The sequence below is a fragment of the Megalobrama amblycephala genome, linkage group LG10 (genome assembly GCF_018812025.1).
Source record: "Megalobrama amblycephala isolate DHTTF-2021 linkage group LG10, ASM1881202v1, whole genome shotgun sequence".
NCBI classification, from domain to species: domain Eukaryota; kingdom Metazoa; phylum Chordata; class Actinopteri; order Cypriniformes; family Xenocyprididae; genus Megalobrama; species Megalobrama amblycephala.
In genome coordinates, this window is record NC_063053.1 from 36,963,825 (window position 1) to 36,988,220 (window position 24,396).

General features: G+C 36.6%; 1 protein-coding gene across 1 annotated transcript; it reads left to right on the forward strand.

Moving 5' to 3' along the window:
- Positions 1-1,669: 1,669 nt before the first annotated feature.
- fbxo28 (F-box protein 28) lies at positions 1,670-20,921 on the forward strand. Its single transcript, XM_048205982.1, has 5 exons — positions 1,670-1,931; positions 7,407-7,516; positions 8,952-9,090; positions 15,149-15,344; positions 19,703-20,921. Exons 1-5 carry the CDS (start codon positions 1,743-1,745, stop codon positions 20,176-20,178), a joined length of 1,110 nt encoding a protein of 369 aa, XP_048061939.1. The 5' UTR covers positions 1,670-1,742; the 3' UTR covers positions 20,179-20,921.
- Positions 20,922-24,396: the final 3,475 nt, after the last annotated feature.

The following is a 24,396-nucleotide window of genomic DNA, read 5'->3' on the forward strand; positions in this document are numbered from 1 at the left end:
ACTGGTCAGCAAATTTGTTGGGATGATCTTTGTACTTTTCAATTTATCTGTGTGCCTTGCTTTATTGTTATTATTATTATTATAGCTACGAATGTCATTATTTTTTTTATTATTGTTTTAATGAATTACAATTACAGTCAGGGGGTACATTAAATAAACTTCATTAAACAATCATAAAACAAATACATAAATAAAATAAACCAGACAAATTTAGAAAAAGTAGAAATAACATGAACATTTCACAGCTTTCTTATTTTTTAAACAAAACACTGTATTTAGGTATTGTTTGAATTCTGATTTCAAAATTAAAAACAAAGACTTATTTCCCCCACATTTAGATTTATGAATACTAAATTTAGCTAAAAGAAGCAGCAGATTCATTAAATAATATTCCTATTTGTTTAGGAGAAACAAAAACAAATAAACATTTTGAAAGCACAGTTTAAAGCTGGGCATGATGTGAGCCTTAATAACAGAATAGAAATCTGACCTAAATAAGGACAGCTCCAAAATAAATGATATAATGTTTCAACATGTAGCTACGAATGTCATTATTTTTTTTTTTATTATTTAATTATTTTTTTTTATTATTAGATATGTGTTACAGAGACATCAAAATACAATATATAACATCAAATATAACAAACAAAAGTACAAAAGATTAATCACATACAAACTAAAAGTTTGATTTGCCTAATATATGTGGGTGTACTGTGTGTAATTAATATGTAAATAAAAACACATTTGTGTATATATTTGAGAAATATTTACAAGTATATGTATTTATTTATATTTTTATATAATTTATATTATATATAAATACAAATATTTTGTACATAAATAACATATTTCTCTTAAATATATACATTAATTTGTGTGTATTCATATATACACATTAATTACACACAGTACTCACACATATATTATGCAAACTCAAACTTTTATTTTGTATGCGATTAATCATGATTAATCGTTTGACAGCCTTAGTTTTAACTGCTTTTTGTTTCAAAGAATATCATATAGTCAATATAATGTTCAAATTCTCTCTTAAAAGATATAAAACATTTATGAATATGAAACTTTGCCATTAAAAGTATAAAGTTTTTTATATAAATCTGGTTGCGCTTGTTTCTACAATCCTCCATATGACCAAATACTACATCCTTCCATCACAGCACAGATTGGTTATCAATATTTTTGCTATAAAATCACAAATATTTTGCCAAAACCATCTTATGCGCAGCACCAGAACAGATGAATCACAGTTTCAGGGCAAAGTGCATTTAACGTCAATATAATCATTTTAAAAAGGTAATGCTTCACTGGGTAAATCTTTTGAATGAAACCTCTTTGACTTTGTTTGTAATTAAATATTTTTTAGGTATAAGCCAGACCTTTTTCCAAGCAATATTGTCTGTCTACCGATTCCAATAAGAGTAAATAGCCTATAAGGCAAACATATAATATTTCTTTGAAATAACTCTCTGTTTTTTGAATTAAGAGAAAAACAAATATCATAAGAGTGAATTATAGTAGATGGGGACCATTGTTGACTGTTAATTCGTTTCTGAGATCTGAACAGCATGCAGACTTTGCTCCAAAAACTTCTGCATAGTCCCCTGGTGTCATTATAAATGTATATTTTGTTTATGTTCCACGTCATGAGCCTGCAGTCCCCCTCACTTCCGGCCCGTGAGCTCAGTTGTGTGTCGTCACGTCCTGTGGTCTGGAGCTCGGAGAAGATGGCGGCTGTTGCAGTGAGCTCTGACGGAGGAGTCGCGCCGCTGGATTCGGACTCGGTGTCGCCGCGGCTCCCCTCTCCCGCGCCGGAGCAGCCGCACCAGAACAACGCGCTGCTGGGACTGCCGATCGTGGCGATCGAGACCATCCTGAACTTCCTGTCGTACGACGAGATCAGCCTGCTGCGGCTGGTGAGGAAACAATGAGCGGGACTGCAGTGAGCGGCTGCGGATCTCTGATCCCGGGCCCGAGCCTGCGGAGTCTGGATCCACACCGAATAAACACTGCAGCTGCGACCCTTTCATCTCACCATTCTGGCGTTTTTTTCTCAGTCTGAACTGTGAGATATAAACGAGTCAGAAATGTGCGAGAGAAACTTTTTCAATTGCAAGAAAAACAATCAGAATTGTGAGATGAAAAAGTTGCATTTACCTTCATTTTATTCTGTCATATTATCAACTGTGAGATGTGAACTCGGAATTCCGAGAAAAATTCAGCTTATAAACTCGCAGTTGTGGGATAAATTAAATTTGCAATTATCTTTTTTATTATTATTTTATCATTCTGTGGTGGAAACAAGCTTCCATATGGTAGTCTTTTAAGTCAACAATCGTTGAAAAATTTAATTGATGTATTTGATGAATGACTGACTTTTTATTAGGTTTGGGCGATGTCCCCTAAATTGGGGATGAAATTTCGTTATGTAATTATTATTCGTTATTTTATTTTATTTCCCAACTAATGACTCATCCGCACTTTCCGATAGGTTGCACGTAAGGGGGAAAAAGTAGCTTTCTTCTTGTCTGGCTATCACCAGATTTAAAATTGAACATTGGTCTGGAGAGTCCGTATGTATTTCACACAATTCACGCAATTGGATAGTCCTTCAACCAATCAGATCAACGATCCGGGTGACGTACTTTGCAAAGCGGCGCGAAAACTCCAGACAGGTTTAAGCTGCGTTCCATTCGCCAGGTGTTCCCTACGCAGTATATCCGTTGAAGTGGACTTCGCTGACAATAATCACTCATTTGGAACGCACTACAAACGTCATCAAAGAAAGTCAACGATGGTGTCGCGCAGATTATGACATAACAAATAAATAGATATTATAATTTACTTCCAAATTTAAAATGGACTCTTAACAGATTTGAAGCTGTAGCCTCTCATGCCATATGAAAATAAATTCTCATTTTGGTTAACTGTATAAATGTATTCTTAATACATTTATTCGGTCTCATCTTGTGCGCTTTCTTTTCGACGTGCAGCCACTTCTGAGGTAAATAAAGTAAAATAAAAAATGACAGAGCCTCAGCTGCTTTTCAACACTTTTACTTTGTCATGCCTATTCATACAATAAAATATGCAAATACTTTCGTTCGTATAATAATAACAAAACTTACGAATACTCAAAATTCAAATGTAAATTCCTCCATCGGAGAACCGTTAAAAACTCTTTCAGCGGCTCTGCTCCATCGTAGTTCTGACGGGTGACGCGGTGCGCAATGGTGATTTTTACCTTTCTACTTCCTGTGAAGTGATGTATCGATGTTCCCTTATTCCCTATGCCGTTCGCAGTGCCCTTCGAACTGAACACGTTCGCTCCCTTCGGAATAGAATCTCACTTAAGATGGCGAAATACCCTGTGAAGTCCACTTTGCAGTCCACTTGCGGTCGAATGGAACGCACCTTTAGTTTGTATTGGTTTGTAGCATTGATCCGCGGTTTGCAGAAGCAGCAATGGCATCGAGCGATTTTTGCAGGTTGTGCAAAAATAAAAGAACATGAAAGTGAGCGACCCACTCGAGCGATTTGTTTGCTAAATTAAAGAAGTCATTCAGCATCGTCGAGAGGTTCAAAGGAATTGGATTGACGGTCGTGCTTACCGTCGCTTCTCTATCGTCATCGTGTTATACCCGCCAATAGCGAGCAAGGTGGATAAGCCAGTCTGTGATTGGTTCCCGCAAAAGTGTAACAGATGCAGCAGAAATGTATGTACGGGTTTCCAGACTGAGTTGCCGGGCGACCGGGTTTACCCAGTCTATCTTTCTTCCACTTAAAGGTGCTCTAAGTGATCCTGGATGGAGTAACTTCCTGTTGATGTTGGAAGTGTTGTCAAACAAAACAGAGGCTAGCTAGACCCTCCCTCCTCCTCCTCCTCCTCCTCCCCCTCCCCTCCGTTCCTTCCTGAAACAGTCATGAACGCGCAATTAAAATCATTCTTGTCGGTTATTGGCTGGAGCATGTTTATTATGTTTCGTGGTCCAGGCTGCACCAGTTTGTTTTTATTGCCGTTTTTGGAGCTTGTGGCGACTACAGAGACCGCGTTTCTTTACAGTGTGTTCAGGGGACAGGCAGCTAGCGGATAGTGAGGAGATGTTTGCTGTATGTGACAAAAATGTTTTGGCCTAAAAACGCGTGACATCACTTAGAGCACCTTTAAGAAGAGTTGTGCACTTTTAAGCACTTTTTATTTTAATATATCTCTTTACATAAATATTTTTTTTCTTTTTAACTATAATTTCGTCATCCGGGCTTTCCAATAGGTTGCACATGAGAAAGAGTTGATACAATGGCGTTGGTATTGGTTGCTGAAAAGGGTACTGCTTCACCTATATGGCAGTTTTCTGGATGTAGACGTGATGAGAGTGGGCAGTATTTATTAACCAGACTAAAGTTAATTGACGTTTGCTGAATTCTGGGTTTATATCTTAAACTGCCGCTTCAGTGCAGTATGTAACAATGAGCACCATCTCCCGAGACGCTACAATAGGCTAATAATTCATTAATAAGTGCTGTTTTCTTGTACAAAACTAAATATTTTAAGTTAAATGTACAGTAAAAAAGACAAGTCAAGATCAAATGCCTGACACGGTGTTTTCACAGACTAACACGCATCACGTCTCTGGCATTTAATTTAATTTACAGAGCAATTCCTGCAAAGATAACTATAGTCTATAGACGAGACTAGGATTAGTGTGTCCCAATGTCCATACTATCCATCCTAAATAGTATGTGACATTAGTAATATTCAATATAATTTGGGGTGGATAGTATGCACGACTCGAGCGGTCTCTCCATCATGATGTCAATGATATCGTCCATCGGCACAACCCTACTTTTTATTTGACTTTACTCTTTTATAGATTAGGTTTTTATGGGTTTATTTTTTATTCCTCTACTCAAAGAAATCAGTCTGGACTGGAAGTGTCACTAATGAGCTGACTTCAGCAGTTCAGACTCATGTTTAGTCTCGGTGAGATTTCAGACACACCCTGTGAATCTGAACGTGTCGCTGCAGAGCTTCCTCTGATCATTTCTCCTGTTGCTACATCGTACTTGATTACAAAACATTAGATTGAGGTTCGTTTGTTTTACATCAGATCACGGGTCAAACACATTTAGATGTCCGCATCAATATACATTTACAAAAGTCATTTTATATACATAGAAAGCACATTACATGTTAGTAAAACGTCTACTTTTAAGGTTTCAAATAAGTTTTGGGAGAATAAAATGTCATAATGTGGGTGAAATAATGTTCCATTGTCACTTAAAATTTAAACAACGTACTCATTCTGACCTGTATGTATTAAAAATATATAAAAGAATAAGTGAGCATACTATATTTTATTGCATTTTAAACGAGTAAAAAATTATTGCTGACAAATGGGCAAAACCTAGGATAGTGGCAAAGTTTAAAAATGCAAAATTGCAAGAAATTAGTCTTTAAAATGGCTTAAATAGATTTTTTATTGTAAATATGCCTGACAAGATTCATTGTTACACCGAATGACATGTTAGTGAATGTGTTGATTTTTGCTTAAACGCAAAGAAATGAAACGGGACCCATTCTGATGTACTGAACAACGACAATTCAAAGCTGTATTACACTTATGCTTTGACCTGTTTTCAATGAACAATTTTGAACACAAAACCTCTTGTCGAATGTTTATGGCAGGATGAATATTTAATAATATAGATGTGGGGTACTATATACTATACCAGTGTCAATCATTATTTAAAGAATATTGCGTTATATTAAGTTTTTTCTACTGAATTTGCTTCTGTACTGTTAATGTAATCTAGTTTCAAGATATTTTAATTATTTATTTTAATCTAATTTATTCATTTATTTTAATTTCACATTTTTCAAAAACTTCTGTGGATCCCAGGTTGAAAACTACGGATCTGGATCACATCTTGATCTACAATGTTAGCATATGCTTCTGTTCAGGAACACTGATATGTGCATGTTTAGCCGCGTCCTGTTTTGTGTACTCGTGCACTATTCTGTGCTGTTTTCTAGTGTGTTCACAAATTCCCCCCAAAATGCATTTTAAATACTTGATGCACTTTCAACCCCGGGTAAAGGAACATTTCACAATTGTAATTTAGAAGTTTGTTGTGTTTTTATGATGGGTTTACAGTGCTTCCCACAGGTTTGAAATATACTTGCGGTGGTAGCCGGGTGAAAAATGCTTCTATTACCCACGGCACGAAAATGGTCTACTACATGTGACAAACAAATAATGTGTGATTTTTAACAGTATTTTTATTTATTGAAATTAAGTTTAATTACATAGCATACTATTACATTTAATTACATACTAATATTATGCATTGTAAATTATGCAAAATTGCAGCATTTAAATGGTTCTCATTTTCCTATGTTCTCCTTGCTGTCATATAGTGTCTCTCTCAGTGAATGGGACACAGATTTTACTAGTAAAATTTATAAAATTAATAATATATGTGTCAAATAATGTTCTTAGTCTTTTCTTCCTGTGGGGGAGACTACAATAATTTACTATGAATTAAATGGAAATCAAATTAAATACAATTTATTGTGTAACCAAAATACCAATAAAGCCCAAAAGAAAAAAACTTTTAATTACTTTGACTTTTGACTACTTGACTTTTAATTATAAACAAGCCCGAAATACACTGCGACTTTTATTTTGAAATGTCTGCACTATTGCAGGCTGATCCTTCAGATTCTTACAATTGTATAAAACATTTTATATAAAGGCCATGAAGTAGACATTGTAATAATTCATCAACTTGAGTTCATTAGCAATCGCTTGGCATAATTCTGCGCTTTTCACTGATTGAGAATCACTTTGAAGCAGTCTGAAGCTCTGTAGAACGCGCAACAGCGCCCCCTTGTGACTTTGCAAAATGCAGCGGCCGTGGGAATGTCAGCGGGAGTAAACAGTTCTGACGCACACATAACGAGCAGGTACGAAACGACTAGCTATTCGATCGCGGATGATTTCATTATCTTGCGCGGATATAAAAGTATAAGAGGATAAAAATAATAAAAGCAAAAATGTGTCTCCAAATATACTTGGGCGGCCGTTATTATACATGGGCGGCCCGCCCAAGTAAAGTCTATGTGTGGGAAGCACTGAGTTTAGAACGATGATAACTGGGATTAAATGATTAGTTCACTTCAGAATGAAAATTTCCTGATAATTTACTCACCTCCATGTCATCCAAGATGTTCATTTTACAGTCAAGTAATTACATGCTCTATGTAGAGGGCTATCAGACTATCATCATGCTGGTTGACAGAATATCTTCTAACAGTCAGTAGACAGTAGAGTTCATATTAAAAGTGCGTATGGTACGTCATTTGAGACACAACTTTTCTCTTGTTGCAGGTGTGTAAGCGCATGGATGTGATCTGTCAGCGCATGCTCAATCAAGGCTTCCTGAAAGTGGAGCGCTATCACAGCCTGTGCCAGAAACAGGTCAAAGCCCAGCTGCCGAGGTGAGACGCGTCACGTTGACCTCTGAAAACCTCTTCGTTAACTCTTTAACTATTTACACACCCTCACTTAAGGCTTTCTTCTGCAGAACACAAAGGAGGATATTTTGAAAAAGTCTTGGTAACCGAATATGGGCGAAAAAAAACGAGACGACAAAATATTTTCTTTGTGTCATACAGGTTTGGAACGACATGAGGGCGAGTGAACCACTATCATGCCCTCATTCTTCGGGAAATGAGAGGGTTTTGCTTTTATACAAGTCAAATTAAATCATCATGTATTTCTATAGCGCTTTATACAATACAGATAGTTTCAAAGCAGCTTCTCAGTAATAAACAGGAAAATAACAGTGTTCACATCAAGGATGTTAACGATAATAATAAAAATAAAGTTCTAAAATATAATAATATCTTAATAGTCAAAGTTCTTGGTGTGAAAGGGTTAATTATGAAACCGTATAGCAGCTCTAAAAAAGACAATAGTGTCGTTACTCGGCTCAATTTACTTCCATGTTGATTCAATTCAGGTCAAAAACAGTATGAATGTTGCAAAGATCATTAGTTCATCAGCTGAACTGTAAAGCAGCTCTATAGAAGACAATAGTGTCATCATTCACCTCAATTCAGTTCAAGTTTTGTTCTCATACAGTGTCAGTGACGTCAAATGAGATTTAGACTGTATTACGATTAAACTTTACCTCACATATACACAATATTTTGATCATGTTGGTGCATTTAAGCTCATAATCGCAATAAAATATGTGGCGTATGTCGACTTAAATCACAATAATCAGGCGTTTAAAGACTTTAATGGCATCTGTTCCACTCCAGTGAACGAACATGAATGACCTTTTCGTGTTAACGTAGCGGTAAAGAAGGCGTCACATTTTTGGGCTGCTAAACTGAGTTCATGTTGACAATGTTGCATGACATGAAAATAATACCGTTTATTGATGGTCGAACACATCTGAATGAAGACACTTTTAGGAGCGTCACCCAAAAATCCAATAAGCCCATAGAAATGTGATTTACACTTGATGCAAGTAGATTCAAACAGTGTCCAGTAACACACTTACTGTGAGATGATCATCTGTGCTCTGCATATACCGATAATGGCAGTGCAAATAACCACAATTCTTGCTGAATAATCAGACTAATGAAAAGTGCATGTAAACGGGAGTGACGAGGTTTGAATCTTACTGTGATTAAGTCCACTGGAAATGATGTAAAGCTGGTCATTCCCTGCATATATAACCGGCTTCTTTCCCGAATTAACTTTCCATTCAGGTTCATGTGAGTTATTGGTTCATATTCAGATCCGAAGGCCCTCTCAAAGGCCAAAAGTGTCTTTATTTCGCTGTCACCTCAAGTATCAGTTCCTCTAGTGATGTTCATTGATGAAAAGTGTGCATTTTTGACGAATTCTTTGATATCTCAGGAGGGAATCGGAGCGGAGGAATCACTCGTTGGCGCGTCACGCAGACATACTGGCGGCGGTGGAGACGCGCCTGTCGCTGCTGAACATGACCTTCATGAAATATGTGGATTCAAATCTCTGCTGCTTTATTCCTGGAAAGGTACATGTGCATTTCTGCTTTGTCTGCTGCATGCAGTTAGGATTAGACGCTAAAAGATTGCGATCTCGATTCAAACACCCTCGCGATCTTATTCCTAAATGACAGCGATTGGGCTCTGTAGGATCACAGTGAACGTTTGGATCTGTGTTCTGATCCAGAGAGAGCTGTTGTCATGTATAAGGTTGAAACAGCTTTTCAGCCACACAGTATCATTATTTCTGTTTTACAATAATTCAGATTATTACAGAAGTCAGTGCTTCCCACAGGTTTGAAATATACTTGCGGTGGTAGCCGGGCGAAAAATCCTATTACCCATGGCACAAAAATGGTCTACTACTTGTGACAAACAAACAATGTGTGATTTATTATTATTTTTTTTTATACAGTATTTTTATTTACTGAAATTAATTTTAATTAAATAACATATTACATTTAATTACATATTAATATTATGCATTATTATGCATGGAAATTATGCAAAATTACAGCAATTAAATGGTTCACATTTTCCTATGTTCTCCTTGCTGTCATATAGTGTCTCTCTCAGTGAATGGGACACAGATTTTACTAGTAAAATTTATAAAATGAATAATATACGTGTCAAATAATGTTCTTAGTCTTTTCTTCCTGTGGGGGAGACTACAATAATTTACTATGAATTAAATGGAAATCAAATAATGCCCAATAATGCCCAAAAGAAAAAGAAAAAACTTAGTGTGTGACTTTTAATTATAAACAAGCCCATAAATACACCGGGACTCTTATTTTGAAATGTCTGTACTATTGCAGGCTGATTCTTCAGATTCTTACAATCGTCTAAAACATTTTATATAAAGGCCATAAAGTAGACATTGTAATAATTCATCAACTTTCAAGTTCATTAGCAATCGCTAGGCATAATTCTGCACTTTTCATTGATTGAGAATCACTTTGAAGCAGTCTGAAGCTCTGTAGAACGTGCAACAGCGCCCTCTTGTGACTTTGCAAAATGCAGCACCCATTTGAATGTTAGCGGGAGTAAACAGTTCTGACGCACACGTAACGAGCAGGTACGAAACGACTAGCTATTCGATCGCGGATGGTTTCATTATCTTGCGCGGATATAAAAGTATAAGAGGATAAAAATAATAAAAGCAAAAATGTGTCTCCAAATATACTTGGGCGGCCGTTATTATACATGGGCGGCACGCCCAAGTAAAGTCTATGTCTGGGAAGCACTGGAAGTACTGGAATAAAAGTTTATAGTTGAGATATAAACACTGATGTCTATGGTAGTGATCAAAATAGAGTAAATCACCTTTTTAAAATAAAGACTGTATCATTACATCATTACACCAGTAGGTGGCGACAAGTGACTGTTAAAAATGTGTTTGGCACTGAATCATTCATTCAAACACTGATTCATCCAGTAATGAATCAAGTGAAGTCTTTAAGTGAGTCATTGAATTGTTCATTCAACAGATTCGTTCGAGTCTTTATGGGTGATTTTCAAATTTATCCAGAGTTATGCAGCTCTAATTAGAATTTAATTTCATCATTAAAGAAAGTGAATGTGCTTTCATGCTGACAGGTCTAAATCAAATATGATTGTGATATTCTGTCCATTATATATACATATTTTTTAATTAGTTGAAAATGCCAAAATTACACAATCTTTGAAAGTTTATAGAATTAATGTCCAAAAATCATCTCATTCCTCATTAGAATAACAAACATGTGATAAACCATAATTACTGTAAGACATAATGTTTCTTTTCAGCTCTTGAATTTGGTTCATTTTATTTCAAGTAAAGAAATTAGTTTTGGTTTTAGTTAACTACAATAACCCTGAGCTGCATCACATTAAAGAAAATGAATCAGTTCACAGCTCTAATATTTGGATTATTTGTGGCTTAAGTGTCAAACTATTTTATTTTTTCATTTTTATATTTAAAGTAATATTTACCCAGAGCATAGCATTTGCATGCATAATGCATATTCAGTTCTTATGCACTAAAATATTTACAGGTAATTGTACTGCTATTACTGATAAATAACTTTAAATATGATTGTTGATGGGTTTTCACTGCAAACAGCATTTCTGATTGTTGGAAAAGCATTTTTAGTCATTTTTGCAATAAAATTCCTACAACTTCAGTCGAACCGATCCAGTCATTAGTCAGCTGAGATAGATGGTCATTAATAGATGTCGTCTGTGGTCAGTTTTTAATGAAGGGAGATTCATGAGCATGAAATAACGAGCATGAGAATCAGGGTCAGTACTTAATGAACCTAATATTCCCAGGCGTATTTATTTTGATGTTTTATAAATCATGATGAAAGCAGAATCAATCACCCCTTCCTTAATGACTGCTTACATATGAATTTAATTGAGTTGTCCAGACTTTGAGATGTTTTTATAGAAACAAAATGTCAGAAACTCTTATTCCTCACTATTGACAAGTTTTTCTAGCAATCTGTGTTTTCACTGTTATGCGGTAGGAGGCGCTGTTACGCATCTTATGAAATAGTTCTCAGCATCGCTGGATCCAAAAACAAGCGAAAAAGATGATCTGTGCAAACCAGAAGTGGATAGAAGTTGTAAAATAATGTGATGATCAACCTAACGTTACTGTAGAGATGTTGAACCATGAAGAGGAAACGACTGTGAAGCTTTTTTTTAATGCAATTTACCCACAGTCAAGTGTTGTTTTGTTTATTTAAAAGCAGAGGCTCTGTTCTGTCTTTTGTTATTTTGACTTCTTGCATATTCACACAACAAAATATTCTGATCACAAATGCTGCTGTTGGTTAATCAACGCTGGTGGAGAAAGAGTTAAAGCTCCACACCGTCAGCAGATGCAAACCTCCAACGATGTGTTAAACTGACAGGAGTTTCTTGTGTTTGTTTTCAAACCTGTCCTCAGGTGACATCGGGCAGACGGCAGTGTGTGTGTGAGCCTTTAGCTCGCGCCCTGAAAGGGTTCGTTCACACGACAGTGAAGGGTTCATCTGAAGCAATCACCAGGCGTGCATCTGTGTCATCTTTAGTCATCTGTCCGTAATCGGAGTTATAAAGAGCGCTGTAATTGTGGTGATCTTGTAGGGTGTGTCGTAGTTAAGAAACTTTTCTTGAGGAAATGCAAAAACTCAAAAGGCATTATGCAAAAGCCTACAAAGCATGAGTGCATTAGGCCTGAAGCAGAGAATGCAAATCAGAAGCATTTGTCATTGTGTGACGGTAGAACAGTGATGTGATTCGCTGGTTTCGGAGATTTGAAACAAAACCCTTAAAACGCAACTCTTTTTGTTGGTGGAGGAGTGTGATTTTCTGCTTTTTTCTGTCTGGGTGTCTCAGCAATGTTTATCTTAATGTTAGTTCTCAATATATGACAGAATAATCAAACTGTTTGGGTAAAGCCCTACAACATGCACAGCAAACCCTAAAGCTCTTTGATTTAGTCAGTTTTTGTCAGAATAATCACAGTTAGTGCTCACTTTGGTTTGGAGCGAATGCTTCTGTGTTAAAGAGGGTTTCAAGTGCAGTTTCTAATTGTGTCATAAATTGTGCAAATTTGACAACTCTTGACTTTAATAAGCAGAACTAGGTTAATGTAACATGAGAGTCCAGTCTGCTTCAGTAATGACATTGGAGGATCAATGGAGGAGCTCCTGTTAAACCTCTGATTTCCAATGGCTGTTTTTCCACAAATGCTCTTAATTGCCCTGTTTTTTAAGAAAATGGCATTAGTTGGTAAGTGCTGTATGAACAGAAGTTTTGGACTATTATTGGTGAAACAAAAGGTCTGTTGTATCTATTAGTATTCTTAATCTTTACTATTATTCCTCCCCAATGGGAGTCTATGGCAGCCCTATGAACAGAACATGGGAAAATGATGAAAATTGGCACACTTGTAGAGATGGTAATGAATAGTAATCTGACCAATTTTGGGGTCTCTAGGACCAACTCTATAGCGCCACCACCAGTTCAAAAATTCACTTTTCAAACTTTTCAGTACTTTGATACAGAAAAATTAAACTTATTACAGCTGATTCCTCTCTTCATGATGATCATCAGGACTCCAGTGGCCGACAGTTTTGTCCAATTCTTACTAAAATTGGCTGAGATGATCAGTCCAAACCACACAGAAATGACTGAATAGAATGATGATGTCACAAACTCAATGATGTCAACCCAAAATTGTTTCAGAGGCTGATCTCGGCAAAACTTTGATCAGTTGTAACGGAGCTTGGCATGCTTCATCAGAGCTATGATCTGAGGGTCCATGCCTAGTTTGGGAACAGCGCCACCTACAGGTCAAGAGATATGAAAAAAAGGCTATTTTTGCTCTTAACTTTTGAATAGTTTCAGTGCTTCCCATAGGTTTGAAATATACTTGCGGTGGTAGCCGGGCGAAAAATCCTATTACCCACGGCACAAAAATTGTCTACTACATGTGACAAACAAACAATGTGTGATTTTTAACAGTATTTTTATTTATCGAAATTAATTTTAATTAAATAACATACTACATTTAATTACATACTAATATTATGCATTATTATGCATTGTAAATTATGCATAATTGCAGCATTTAAATGGTTCACATTTTCCTATGTTCTCCTTGCTGTCATATAGTGTCTCTCTCAGTGAATGGGACACAGATTTTACTAGTAAAATTTATAAAATGAATAATATATGTGTCAAATAATGTTCTTAGTCTTTTCTTCCTGTGGGGGAGACTACAATAATTTACTATGAATTAAATGGAAATCAAATTAAATACAATTTATTGTGTAACCAAAATACCAATAATGCCCAAAAGAAAAAGAAAAAACTTAGCGTGTGACTTTTAATTATAAACAAGCCCGAAATACACCGGTACTCTTATTTTGAAATGTCTGTACTATTGCAGGCTGATCCTTCAGATTCTTACAATCGTCTAAAACATTTTATATAAAGGCCATAAAGTAGACATTGTAATAATTCATCAACTTGAGTTCATTAGCAATCGCCTGGCATAAATCTGCGCTTTTCATTGATTGAGAATCACTTTGAAGCAGTCTGAAGCGCTGTAGAACGCGCAACAGCGCCCCCTTGTGACTTTGCAAAATGCAGCGGCCATTTGAATGTCAGCGGGAGTAAACAGTTCTGACGCACACATAACGAGCAGGTACGAAACGACTAGTTATTCGATCGCGGATGGTTTCATTATCTTGTGCGGATATAAAAGTATAAGAGGATAAAAATAATAAAAGCAACAATGTGTCTCCAAATATACTTGGGCGGCCGTTATTATACGTGGGCGGCCCGCCCAACTAAAGTCTATGTGTGGGAAGCACTGAGTTTGTCAGAATCGTGATCTTTGTTTCTATGGATTCTTTATATGAAGTCGAACACGTTGATACCAATTTTGCTAGGATCAGATGAACCATCGGCCCACCATTTTGAAATTTATCATAAATTGCAATATCTGTTAAAAAATATGACACCTCAGAATCATCATCAGCATGTCCTGAAGGTACCTGAGAAGTTTAAGCTCAGCCACCACCAGCATTTTTGATAATTTCACAAAATTTTCACGGCCCCCAGAATATTTTATTGTATGAACATCTGAACATCGAAAGAAAGAACAGAGCCTCTGCTTTCAAACAACAAAAATTTTATTCTAGCTTCATGCATTCTTTATCAACACTTGAATGTGGGTGAGTTTCATTAAAAAAAAACAAAAAAAAACATTTTGAACAAAAAGCTGAGAAAATGAAAACGTGCATAATCAATGCTTTTATTGCTTGTTTCTGCTCCTTTTTTGCTTGTTTTGATCCAGAGATTCTGTACTCTTTGAGAAGGTGTTATAGCGCCCCCTACCTTATAACAGTGAAAACACAAACTTCTGTCAATAGCAGGGAAAGAGTTAAACTTGCTATCAATGTGTTAATTCATGTTACATGAATTAGAAACATGCTTCCCTAGCAACCACATAGCAACACCCTGGCAACTGCATATCATCAATTTGTTGATTTGCTCTTTATTCATTAAAAGACTCATGTGATTTGACTGTTGCTTTTCCTCCTGTAGGTGATCGATGAGATTTATCGTGTTTTGCGGTATGTCAACTCCACACGTGCTCCGCAGCGAGCGCACGAGGTGCTTCAGGAGCTGCGGGACATTTCCTCCATGGCCATGGAGTACTTTGATGAGAAGATCGTCCCCATCCTGAAGAAAAGGCTTCCCGGTGCCGATCTCTCCGGACGTCTGATAGGATCCGCTCCGGGTACGACTGTCACCTAACTGACCTGGAAATTATTATTTTTATTTATTTATTCAAAAGCTAAAAGCTAAAATATAGGGAAATACAGAAAAATGCAATGTAAAGGCTTAGGGGTAAAAAGTTTAAAATACTTCATCATCATCATAAACTTATAGCGAACATCCTGACGCCGTCCACGTTCAGATGAATATGTAAAAGTGTAGAATATGTTTTTACTCGCGTCTGAACAGAAGAAATGAACCAGAGAAGATTTACACCTCAAAGAAGGCGGGGCCTCAGAGCCACACCCACCTATTACATCATCACCCCGGACCAATGGTAGTTCTGAGCTGTTTACCAGCCGGAGAGAACTTTAATGGACAGGCTGTTTTGAACTCCAGATGAACTTCTTTTGGCCTGATTTTGTTCGAAATGACGTCAAACCAGTTTGTTGCCATTATTAATTGCATTACAATATTTAACAAAAGAATCTGATTTATACCCTTAACAGGGATAAATCCTGTACATTTCCTACATGAAAAAAAGAGTCAAAAAGAATAAAAAACAAAAAGACGCTCAACAATCAAACAAGCAAACAAACCCACCACCAAAACATCACTAACCCAATCTTCAGCTAACATTATAGCTCGTCTTCATTTTATTCCGCTGAACAGAATCTGGTCAGATAGGGAATATATACTCAATCCAGTCTCTCCATAGTAGTGAAAACAAACGAGACTTTAACTTTAGACCTTGAGGCATAGATGAGCTTCTCCATTCCAAAAATATCCATACAGTCTACACTAGATAAAGCTGGCTGCAGCCATTTTCTTGTAATTGCTTTATACAGTAGACAACATTTGAAGTGGATCAAAAAAAGTTCATCAAAGTTGTCCTAAGAAGAAGGTTTCAGGACAACTTTGATGAAAGGTTTTGATCCACTTCAAATATTAACCGCTGTAGTTATGATTCTAAACAGGTATTTGTTTGGAAAATCCCTGGAAATCACCTTAAAACTGAAAGGAATTTGAATCTTGAGAATTTTTTGTTTTTGTTTTGTTTCTCAAAAGCATTGTGAGTTAAGTTGATCTTAGAGATCATTGAGATGCTTTTGAGAAACGCAGTCCTGTGCAGTTAATTTTTAATTTCTCTCTGACACTAAATGCCACAGTTTTGTTCATGCAGTTGGTCAGTAAGCAGAGCATGAAGTCGACCCTGGCTTTCTTCTGGAGCGTTTTCCAAAAATACCACTAGTTTTTTTTTTCTCTTAAAGGGTTAGTTCACTCAAAAATGAAATTTACTTCATTAATTACTTCATTAATTCCTCACCCTCATGCCGTTCCACACCTGTAAGACCTTCATTCACCTTCAGAACACAAATTAAGATATTTTTAATGAAATCCGAGAGGTTTTTTTATACTCAGTTGAAAGGAAAGTAATTACCACCTTCAGTGTCCAGAAAGGAACTAAAGACACCGTTAAAACAGTCATGTGACTGCAGTGGTTCAATCTTAATGTTAGAAGCGGCAAGAATAAATTTTGTGCACAAAAACAAAAAAAATAACGACTTTATTCAACAATTTTTTCTCTTCCCTGTCAGTCTGTTACGCAGTTGGCGCAGTGCTGTGTTTACGTCACAACATCGCATGCTGATCACGTGACCAGAGTCGGCGTTCAGACGTAGAACCTGGAAGCGCTACAACGACAATAGCGTAGCAGAATGACAGGGGAGAGACGTAAATAAAGTCGTTCTTTTTGTTTAATTTTTGCACACAAAAAGTATTCTCGTCTCTTCATAACATTAAGGTTGAACCACTGCAGTCACATGACTGTTTTAACAATGTCTTTAGTAGCTTTCTGGAGCTTGAATGTAGTAATTTCATTGCTTTCAATGGAGGATATAAAAAAAAAACCTCTCGTATTTCATCAAAAATATCTTAATTTGTGTCTTACGGGTGTGGAACGACATGAGGGTGAGTAATTAATGACAGAATTTGCATTTTTGGGTGAACTAACCCTTTAAGTGTCAGTGTTTCTGTAGTGTTTTCCCTAATCACATACTTTAGTAACTTCGGTATCATTCGAAAGCTTAAACACTCAAAATTCATCCTGTGAAATCCATTTTGAAACTGGAAATTGCGTGGTATTGGACATACCATGGAAATGGTACTTTAAAATCTTTTAGCAGGCTCCTCCCCCAGTGGGCGTTGTCATGTTTCAAATATTATAAAATTTACTCTACTACAGTGTTTTATAATCAAAACCTTTTCTAAATCTTGACAGAATGCATATTGTTGGAAAAGTCTCAAGGTTCAATATTTGGCTGTTTTGTGATAGAAGTGACAGAAACGTATTAATTTGTGACTATAACACGTCAAAAACCATTGTAATTGTCACCCGGTGGCTATTTTTGGTAAAGCGCCTAAACAAAATCCCACTGGAAACTTAATTTTTGTGATATCAACTTCTAATTTGGAACACAGATTTGTAAGACATGGCTTTAATTTTTAGGGCTGGGTAAAAAATATTGATTTCTCATTTCTCTAATTTTTACGACCCGATATTGATTCTTAAATCCCAACAATCGATTAGTCTAGTTGTTTTCAGTTGATGAATGAGCAGAATATGTAGCTCCTCCCATCCAATAAATCACAATAATCTTTGTGTTTTGTTACTTTTGATATGAAGCAAAGTCTCAGATTTCAAATGATGTCCATCTTATTATGAGATTCAGAAAATAAATACCGTTTTGGCGCTGTTTAATGTGGCGTGACAGATCGCTTTAACGCCTCAGTTAAAGAGAAGCATGTGATCATCCTCTCCTCCGCTTTAATACCAGTTACAGCGAAATAAACATGCATTAACATCTGAAGGTATGTTAAAATATACAGTACAACTTACTGAAATCTGTATCATGTCTCGTGTAATCGCTCAATCAGTGCTTCAACCTCGGAAAGACTCAATAAAACAGCTTCAATGTCACGTGACGTCACATTTACCTCAGAAAAACATATTCGGTGACCATAAACTCATTAGTCTCATTAGAAAAGTGAACTCTAGAAAGATAAATATAGCTATGCACCGTTACATATTCATCATGTTCTTCAATATTTAATGCATGTTTGAATAAATCAGCCGCGATTTAAATGTTTATATTTCAAAAAAACGAATTGGAGTAGAAATATGATTATGTAATTCTAAACTTTATTTATAATAAAAACAACATCGAGTGTAATTTAAGTGTTTGTATATAAATAAGTTAATTTAACCTTCAATATTATTATAGTAGTACCAGCTGACTCTCATGTGTAGTTTACAGTATTAGTTTTTTAAAAATAAAATTTGCCATCTACTGTAACTGAAATACAAAATCCAAAATAATCGATATCGAATCAAAAACATGTGAATAGTAATCGAATCGTGAAAATTGACAATACCCACACTGTAAAAAATGACCGTGATTTTAACAGTAAAAGACTGTAAAAATGCTGCGGTGAAAAACTGTCAATTAGTTTACAGAAAGTTTCCGTACTATATACGGTGAATAACTGTAATAGATCTAACGGTACATTTAATGTGATTTTACGGTAAAATACAGTTAAATTCACAGTTTTTGGAAGTGAAAAATAACAATTCATTGTAAAATTTACAGTGAAAAACCGTAAATTGACATTCCCACAATTCCCTGCGTGACACTTCACATTTGATATATTTTCGTTGAAATAACTCTGTTTCTTCTTAGTTTTTCTAATTTTTTTCTAATCAGTTATGTACATTAGGGTTTTATGTTACATCTAATGTTGTTAAATTAATGTTTATTGCATTTTTAAAATGTCATGCATGTCACCATGATGGTGTTTAGTGTGTGTGTGAATGACACTGTGTGCTTCTTCTATATGTTAGTGTTGTCCTTCTCAGCTTGTGGAAAATCTGCTTTGATTCATCATGTGACTCTTATCACCACTGTGTTTGGTGACTGTCAGTGTATTATAAAGATACAAAACAGATATTAGTACTTCATTAGGTTGGTAAATTAACATTATATCAGTTAATGAAATATGTTATTTTACCGTAAATGTAACCGATTTTTTTTTACATTGCTACTGTATTTTTTACGGTAAAGTTCTGGCAACCACAGCTGCCGGGTTTTTACCATAAATTTATACCGTAAGACCGTAACCTTCTACCGTAAAATTAATTTAATAAATATTTTAGTATAAAATAAAATATTTGCTTTACAGTTGTTAAATTTTACAACTTTTTTACACTTTAATATTTTAAAGTGCTTCAAATTTTTCATATTTATGGGGTATCATAGGTTAAACCATTAAATGGCAGTGTTTTTAATCCACATGGCTCTGTCTCACCCCTCTCTCTCGCAGTGGCCGGTCCCTCTACCTCTCTGACCACCATGTCCCTGTTGGCCAAAAACACTCCGTCGCGCTCCGAGATGACGAAGGTGCAGCAGCAGGTGAAGGTGAACGGGGCGTCCATGGCGGCGCTGCGGCGGGAGATGCAGGAGGTGCGCGTGAAGCAGCTGGAGCAGCAGAAGCAGCTGCAGGACCAGGAGCAGAAGCTGCTGGAGCAGTCGCAGGTGATCGGGGAGCAGAACGCGCGGCTGGCCGAGCTGGAGCACAAGCTCAGGGAACTGATGGACAGTGCGGTGGGCGCCGGAGCTCCTGCGGTCGCCTCCGGCTCCTCCTCCACCCCCGCGGCGGCCGTGTCCTCCACCTCCTCCTCTGCCGCGAGCCTGGCCGCCTCCGCAGCCGCCGAGGGCGAGAACGGCCTGTGTCTCAAACGGCCCCGCAAGTGCTCGGACCTCCCGCGTCACTCCAAACGCCTGCGTAGCAAGAAATAGAGGGACTTTTTGTCTGTATTTGTTTATTTTTTTTTTTTTAAGTTTTCATTTTGCTTCCTTAAAGCTATATCATTTTTTTCCGACTTACGATGACGCGAGTATCACGCGGAGAATGGGGGATCGAAGCGAGAGGGGTATCTTTTTGTTTTATCAGACACGTATTACACTAATATGCGTTGACTTCTGTTTCTAAAGGTCGAGCATTTGCCTTTAATGTTTACCCAACCTTCATGCCAACATTGACCCGAGGAAACGTTGCGAGAAGCTTTAGTCAATCGACCGCAAGAACATTTGAGGAGAACGTGAACCCGAAGACACTGCGACGCGGGAGCGTAGCTTCTGTGGCTCTCGGCGGTTGTCCCATCCATACGTAGGTTCGACTGTGTACGAAGTTTCCAAGTTAAGACTTAGATCCCCTCCTTGAAACGGAGAACGCGAGGTGCTCGACACCTGACTACTAAGTTATATTGTTATATAAATGGTAAATATCAGCTTTGTTCTATGTTCTAAGAGTGAGATATTTCATCTGAGATGTGCCTCGACAGTATGAGCAAGTCAGTGGTCTTGCAGACGTCTGCAGTTGTAGCATACATGATTATATTGTTTGTCTAAAGATCATCCATCACTGAGGATAGTGTCTTGTAGGTGTCAATGCCATGTTGTACCTGCCACTGTTTGTAGGTGTATAATTTACTGCAAATAGATCTGTGTCAGTGCAATAAAAATTGTGGAAAGCCTTGTTACTAGGAAAGTAAATCATTAATGTTCAAGTTCGTCTGTGCCTCTAAGGCACGTTTTTTTTTTTTGTAACCTTAAACGTTTACGTCGTCATTCCAGCTGCACAGTTATGTAGCAGAGATTCGGTGTGATCCTGAAGCACAATGTCACCTTTCGTTCTTAACTCCAGAGAGATCTGGTCTCGACTATATGAGGAATGAGTTTGAGCTACAGGTGAGGGTCATATCTGATGCATCATGATTGACACCGGTCCCATTGTTGATGTGCTGTCAGTACATGTTGGGATTGTGATTGCAAACAATTTGCTGTTTATATGTGAGAGGGAGATAAATGGGAGGTTTGTGATCAGGATTAGTACGGAAGCTTGTTTCTGCCACCGAATCAAAAATAGCTTTTATCTCTCAATTCTGACTTTTTCTTCTCAATTTCAAGTTTATATCTCACAATTCATTTCTCAAAATATAAACTTACAATTTAAAGAGTAATTTTGACTTTTTATCTCATAATTCTCTTTTTTTCCTCGAATTCTGAGTTTCTAGCAATTCTCGCTTTTTTTCTCAGTTCTGACTTTTTTTCTCAGAATATTAACTTGCAATTGCAAGAAAAAAAAGTCAGAATTGCGAGATAAACTTCCAATTAAAAAAGATAATTTTGACTTTTTTTCTCACAATTCTGACTTTTTTTCTCCTAATATAAACTCGAAATTGAGAGGAAAAATGTCAATTTTGTGGTATAAACTAATTGTGACTCTTCATATCTCAATTTTTTTCTTGCAATTCTCAGTTTTTGCAATTCTACCTTATTTTCTGCAGTTTGGACTTTTTTTTTCTTGCAATTCCGAGTATCTAACAATTTGGGCTTTTTTCTTGCAATTGTGAGTTTTTAACTCTTTAACTGAGTTTTTTCTTCTTGCAATTCAACCTGCAAATTTAAAAAAGCAATTTTTTTTTCTCAATACTGTTTCTCACAATTTTCTGACTTTTGTTTCTCCTAATATAAACTCAATTTGCGTGAAAAAAGTCAGAATTGTAAGATTAAAGGCAGTTACCTTTTTTTTTATTCCGTGGTATAAACACACTTCCATAGATAAGAACCTGCAGCTCTGTGAACTTATTGCCAAAAATCATGCTCAATATGTTGTAAATGATTGCCTGTATCATTATAATTCTTACAAGCTGTTCTCTTAGAGCTGCAGTGTGTCATTTCTGTCATTAGATCATTGCAACAAACAAAACTGCAAAAAAAAATTTTTAATAATGAATCGTTTTTTCCTTTCATTGTTTGGACAAACGGGCACAAACTCACCATCAGCCTATGAATGCTTTACTAAAATACTAAAAAAAGACACTATACAACTTGACCAGAATCAACCATTTCTTGTAATAACAAGAAATGGTTGCAATGGTGAGATACAAAGACACGGTGTGAGAGATAAAATAATGGATAAGCTATTTTAAATAGATGGGTTTTTAACTGCAGCTTAATGTGGAAGCATTTCTGACGGTAACAGGAAGTGTGTTCCATAGCCTAGGGCTGCAGAAGAAGAAATTCTCTCATGCATAGATTTTAATCTGTTAAAGGCTGCTGAAGAGAGAGAATCAGCAGAACGGAGGGAATGAGGTGTGTACGGGCTTACTGAAGTCACACATATAAGAAGAGGCCAATCCATGTGAATCTTGAAGTCAATACGTGATTTAACTGGAAGCCAATGCAAATTACAAAACACACCAATACAAAGTGATCAAGTATATTACCAAGCAGGGTAACGCTTTATTTTGATTGTCCACTTTAGAAATTATACTAGTTATAATATACTGTTATAAGTATCTTGTGAACTAACCCATTAGACTGTTAGTAGACGGTTAGGTTTGGGTTTGGGTTTGTGAAGCATATCGTGAGTAGAACGTCTAAAGTGGATCATTGAAATAAAGTGTAACCCAAAGCAGTCTCCACTTACCGCATGTTCACTGAAGTATTTTTCAGGACTGTGTCTGTTTATTAAAAATGATTGTTTTTGCAGGTAATGTTTTTCCTATGATGTTCTTCCCTCCCTGCATCTCCTCACATCCCAGAAAGCCAACATGAATGAAGTCTGATCATCTGTGATATGAACAGTTTTTTTGTGATTTCCACATGAGATTCTTAAAGCTGAGACTCACCAAGCTGACGGTCGGCCTTCATCCTCACAGCTTCAGAAACACTTGACTAATCTAGAACCATAAAAAAAAAAGCACTTTTCTTAAAATCTTGTCTTCCTCTTATCCGCATTTCCCCTCCTCGTGTACGAATGTAGCTTGTTTTAAAGTGCCACTCGTATGCTCTTCTAAAGGTTCCTAATGTTTTGGAGTCTCCTACAACAGGTTTAAATGCTCACAAGGTGAAAAACACTTTAATTTCATCATAATATCCACTGCAGCATCAGCTCTTTTCTCTCGGTTTGATCAAGGATTCAGTCTCTCTAAACTCCGCCTTTCTGAGAGCTGCTCTGCTCTGATTGGTCAGATGGCCCAGTCCATTGTGATTGATCAGAAACCAAATGCTCATTATCATATCTGAATCTCAGCTCTTGATACGAACAGTAACGATGGCGTTGATCAATCTCATCAAAGTGGATTTGCTTTGGCAGCAGAAAACAGCGTCTTCTCGACACGAACAACACGAACCAAACTCTTCCAGTCTCAGACACAACTACAGTGATTGAGGGCGGAGCAAAGAGACGCTGTTCAGCCAATGAAAACCATAGGCTGGCTTTATGCAGATTAGTTACAAACCTACCTTTAAACTTGACGTGTGTTATGAATATTGTTTGTTCTTATAAAAATTGCTTGGGATGTTCTTTATTTGTAAGTCAATTTGGATAAATTATATTTAAATAATATTAAATGATCACAACTTCTCCTTTTAGATGGTGGGCAATCTGAGACGTTTGGCTGAAAAAGTGGCATATGATGCCCAAAGACTTTGACATGACAACACTAGAGACTGTTAGAGAAGTCTTTGGCTTCACTGAAGCATTAAAGGGTTAGTTCACCCAAAAATGAAAATAATGTCATTAATTACTCACCCTCATGCCGTTCCACACCCGTAAGACCTTCATTCATCTTCAGAACACAAATTAAGATATTTTTGATTAAGTAAGTAGTGATTTGAAATCGGCCCATCACTGTATTGTTGAAAAGTCCTTATTTTGTTTTTTTGGCACACAAAAATATTCTCGTCGCTTTATAATATTAATATTGAACCACTGTATTCACATGAACTGATTTAAATATTTTTTTAGTACATTAATGGATCTTGAGAGAGCAAATGTCATTGCTGGCTATGCAGGCCTCACTGAGCCATCGGATTTCAACTAAAATATCTTAATTTGTGTTCTGAAGATGAATGAAGGTCTTACGGGTGTGGAACGACATGAGGGAGAGTAATTAATGACATTATTTTCATTTTTGGGTGAACTAACCCTTTAAGTGGGCAGAAGAA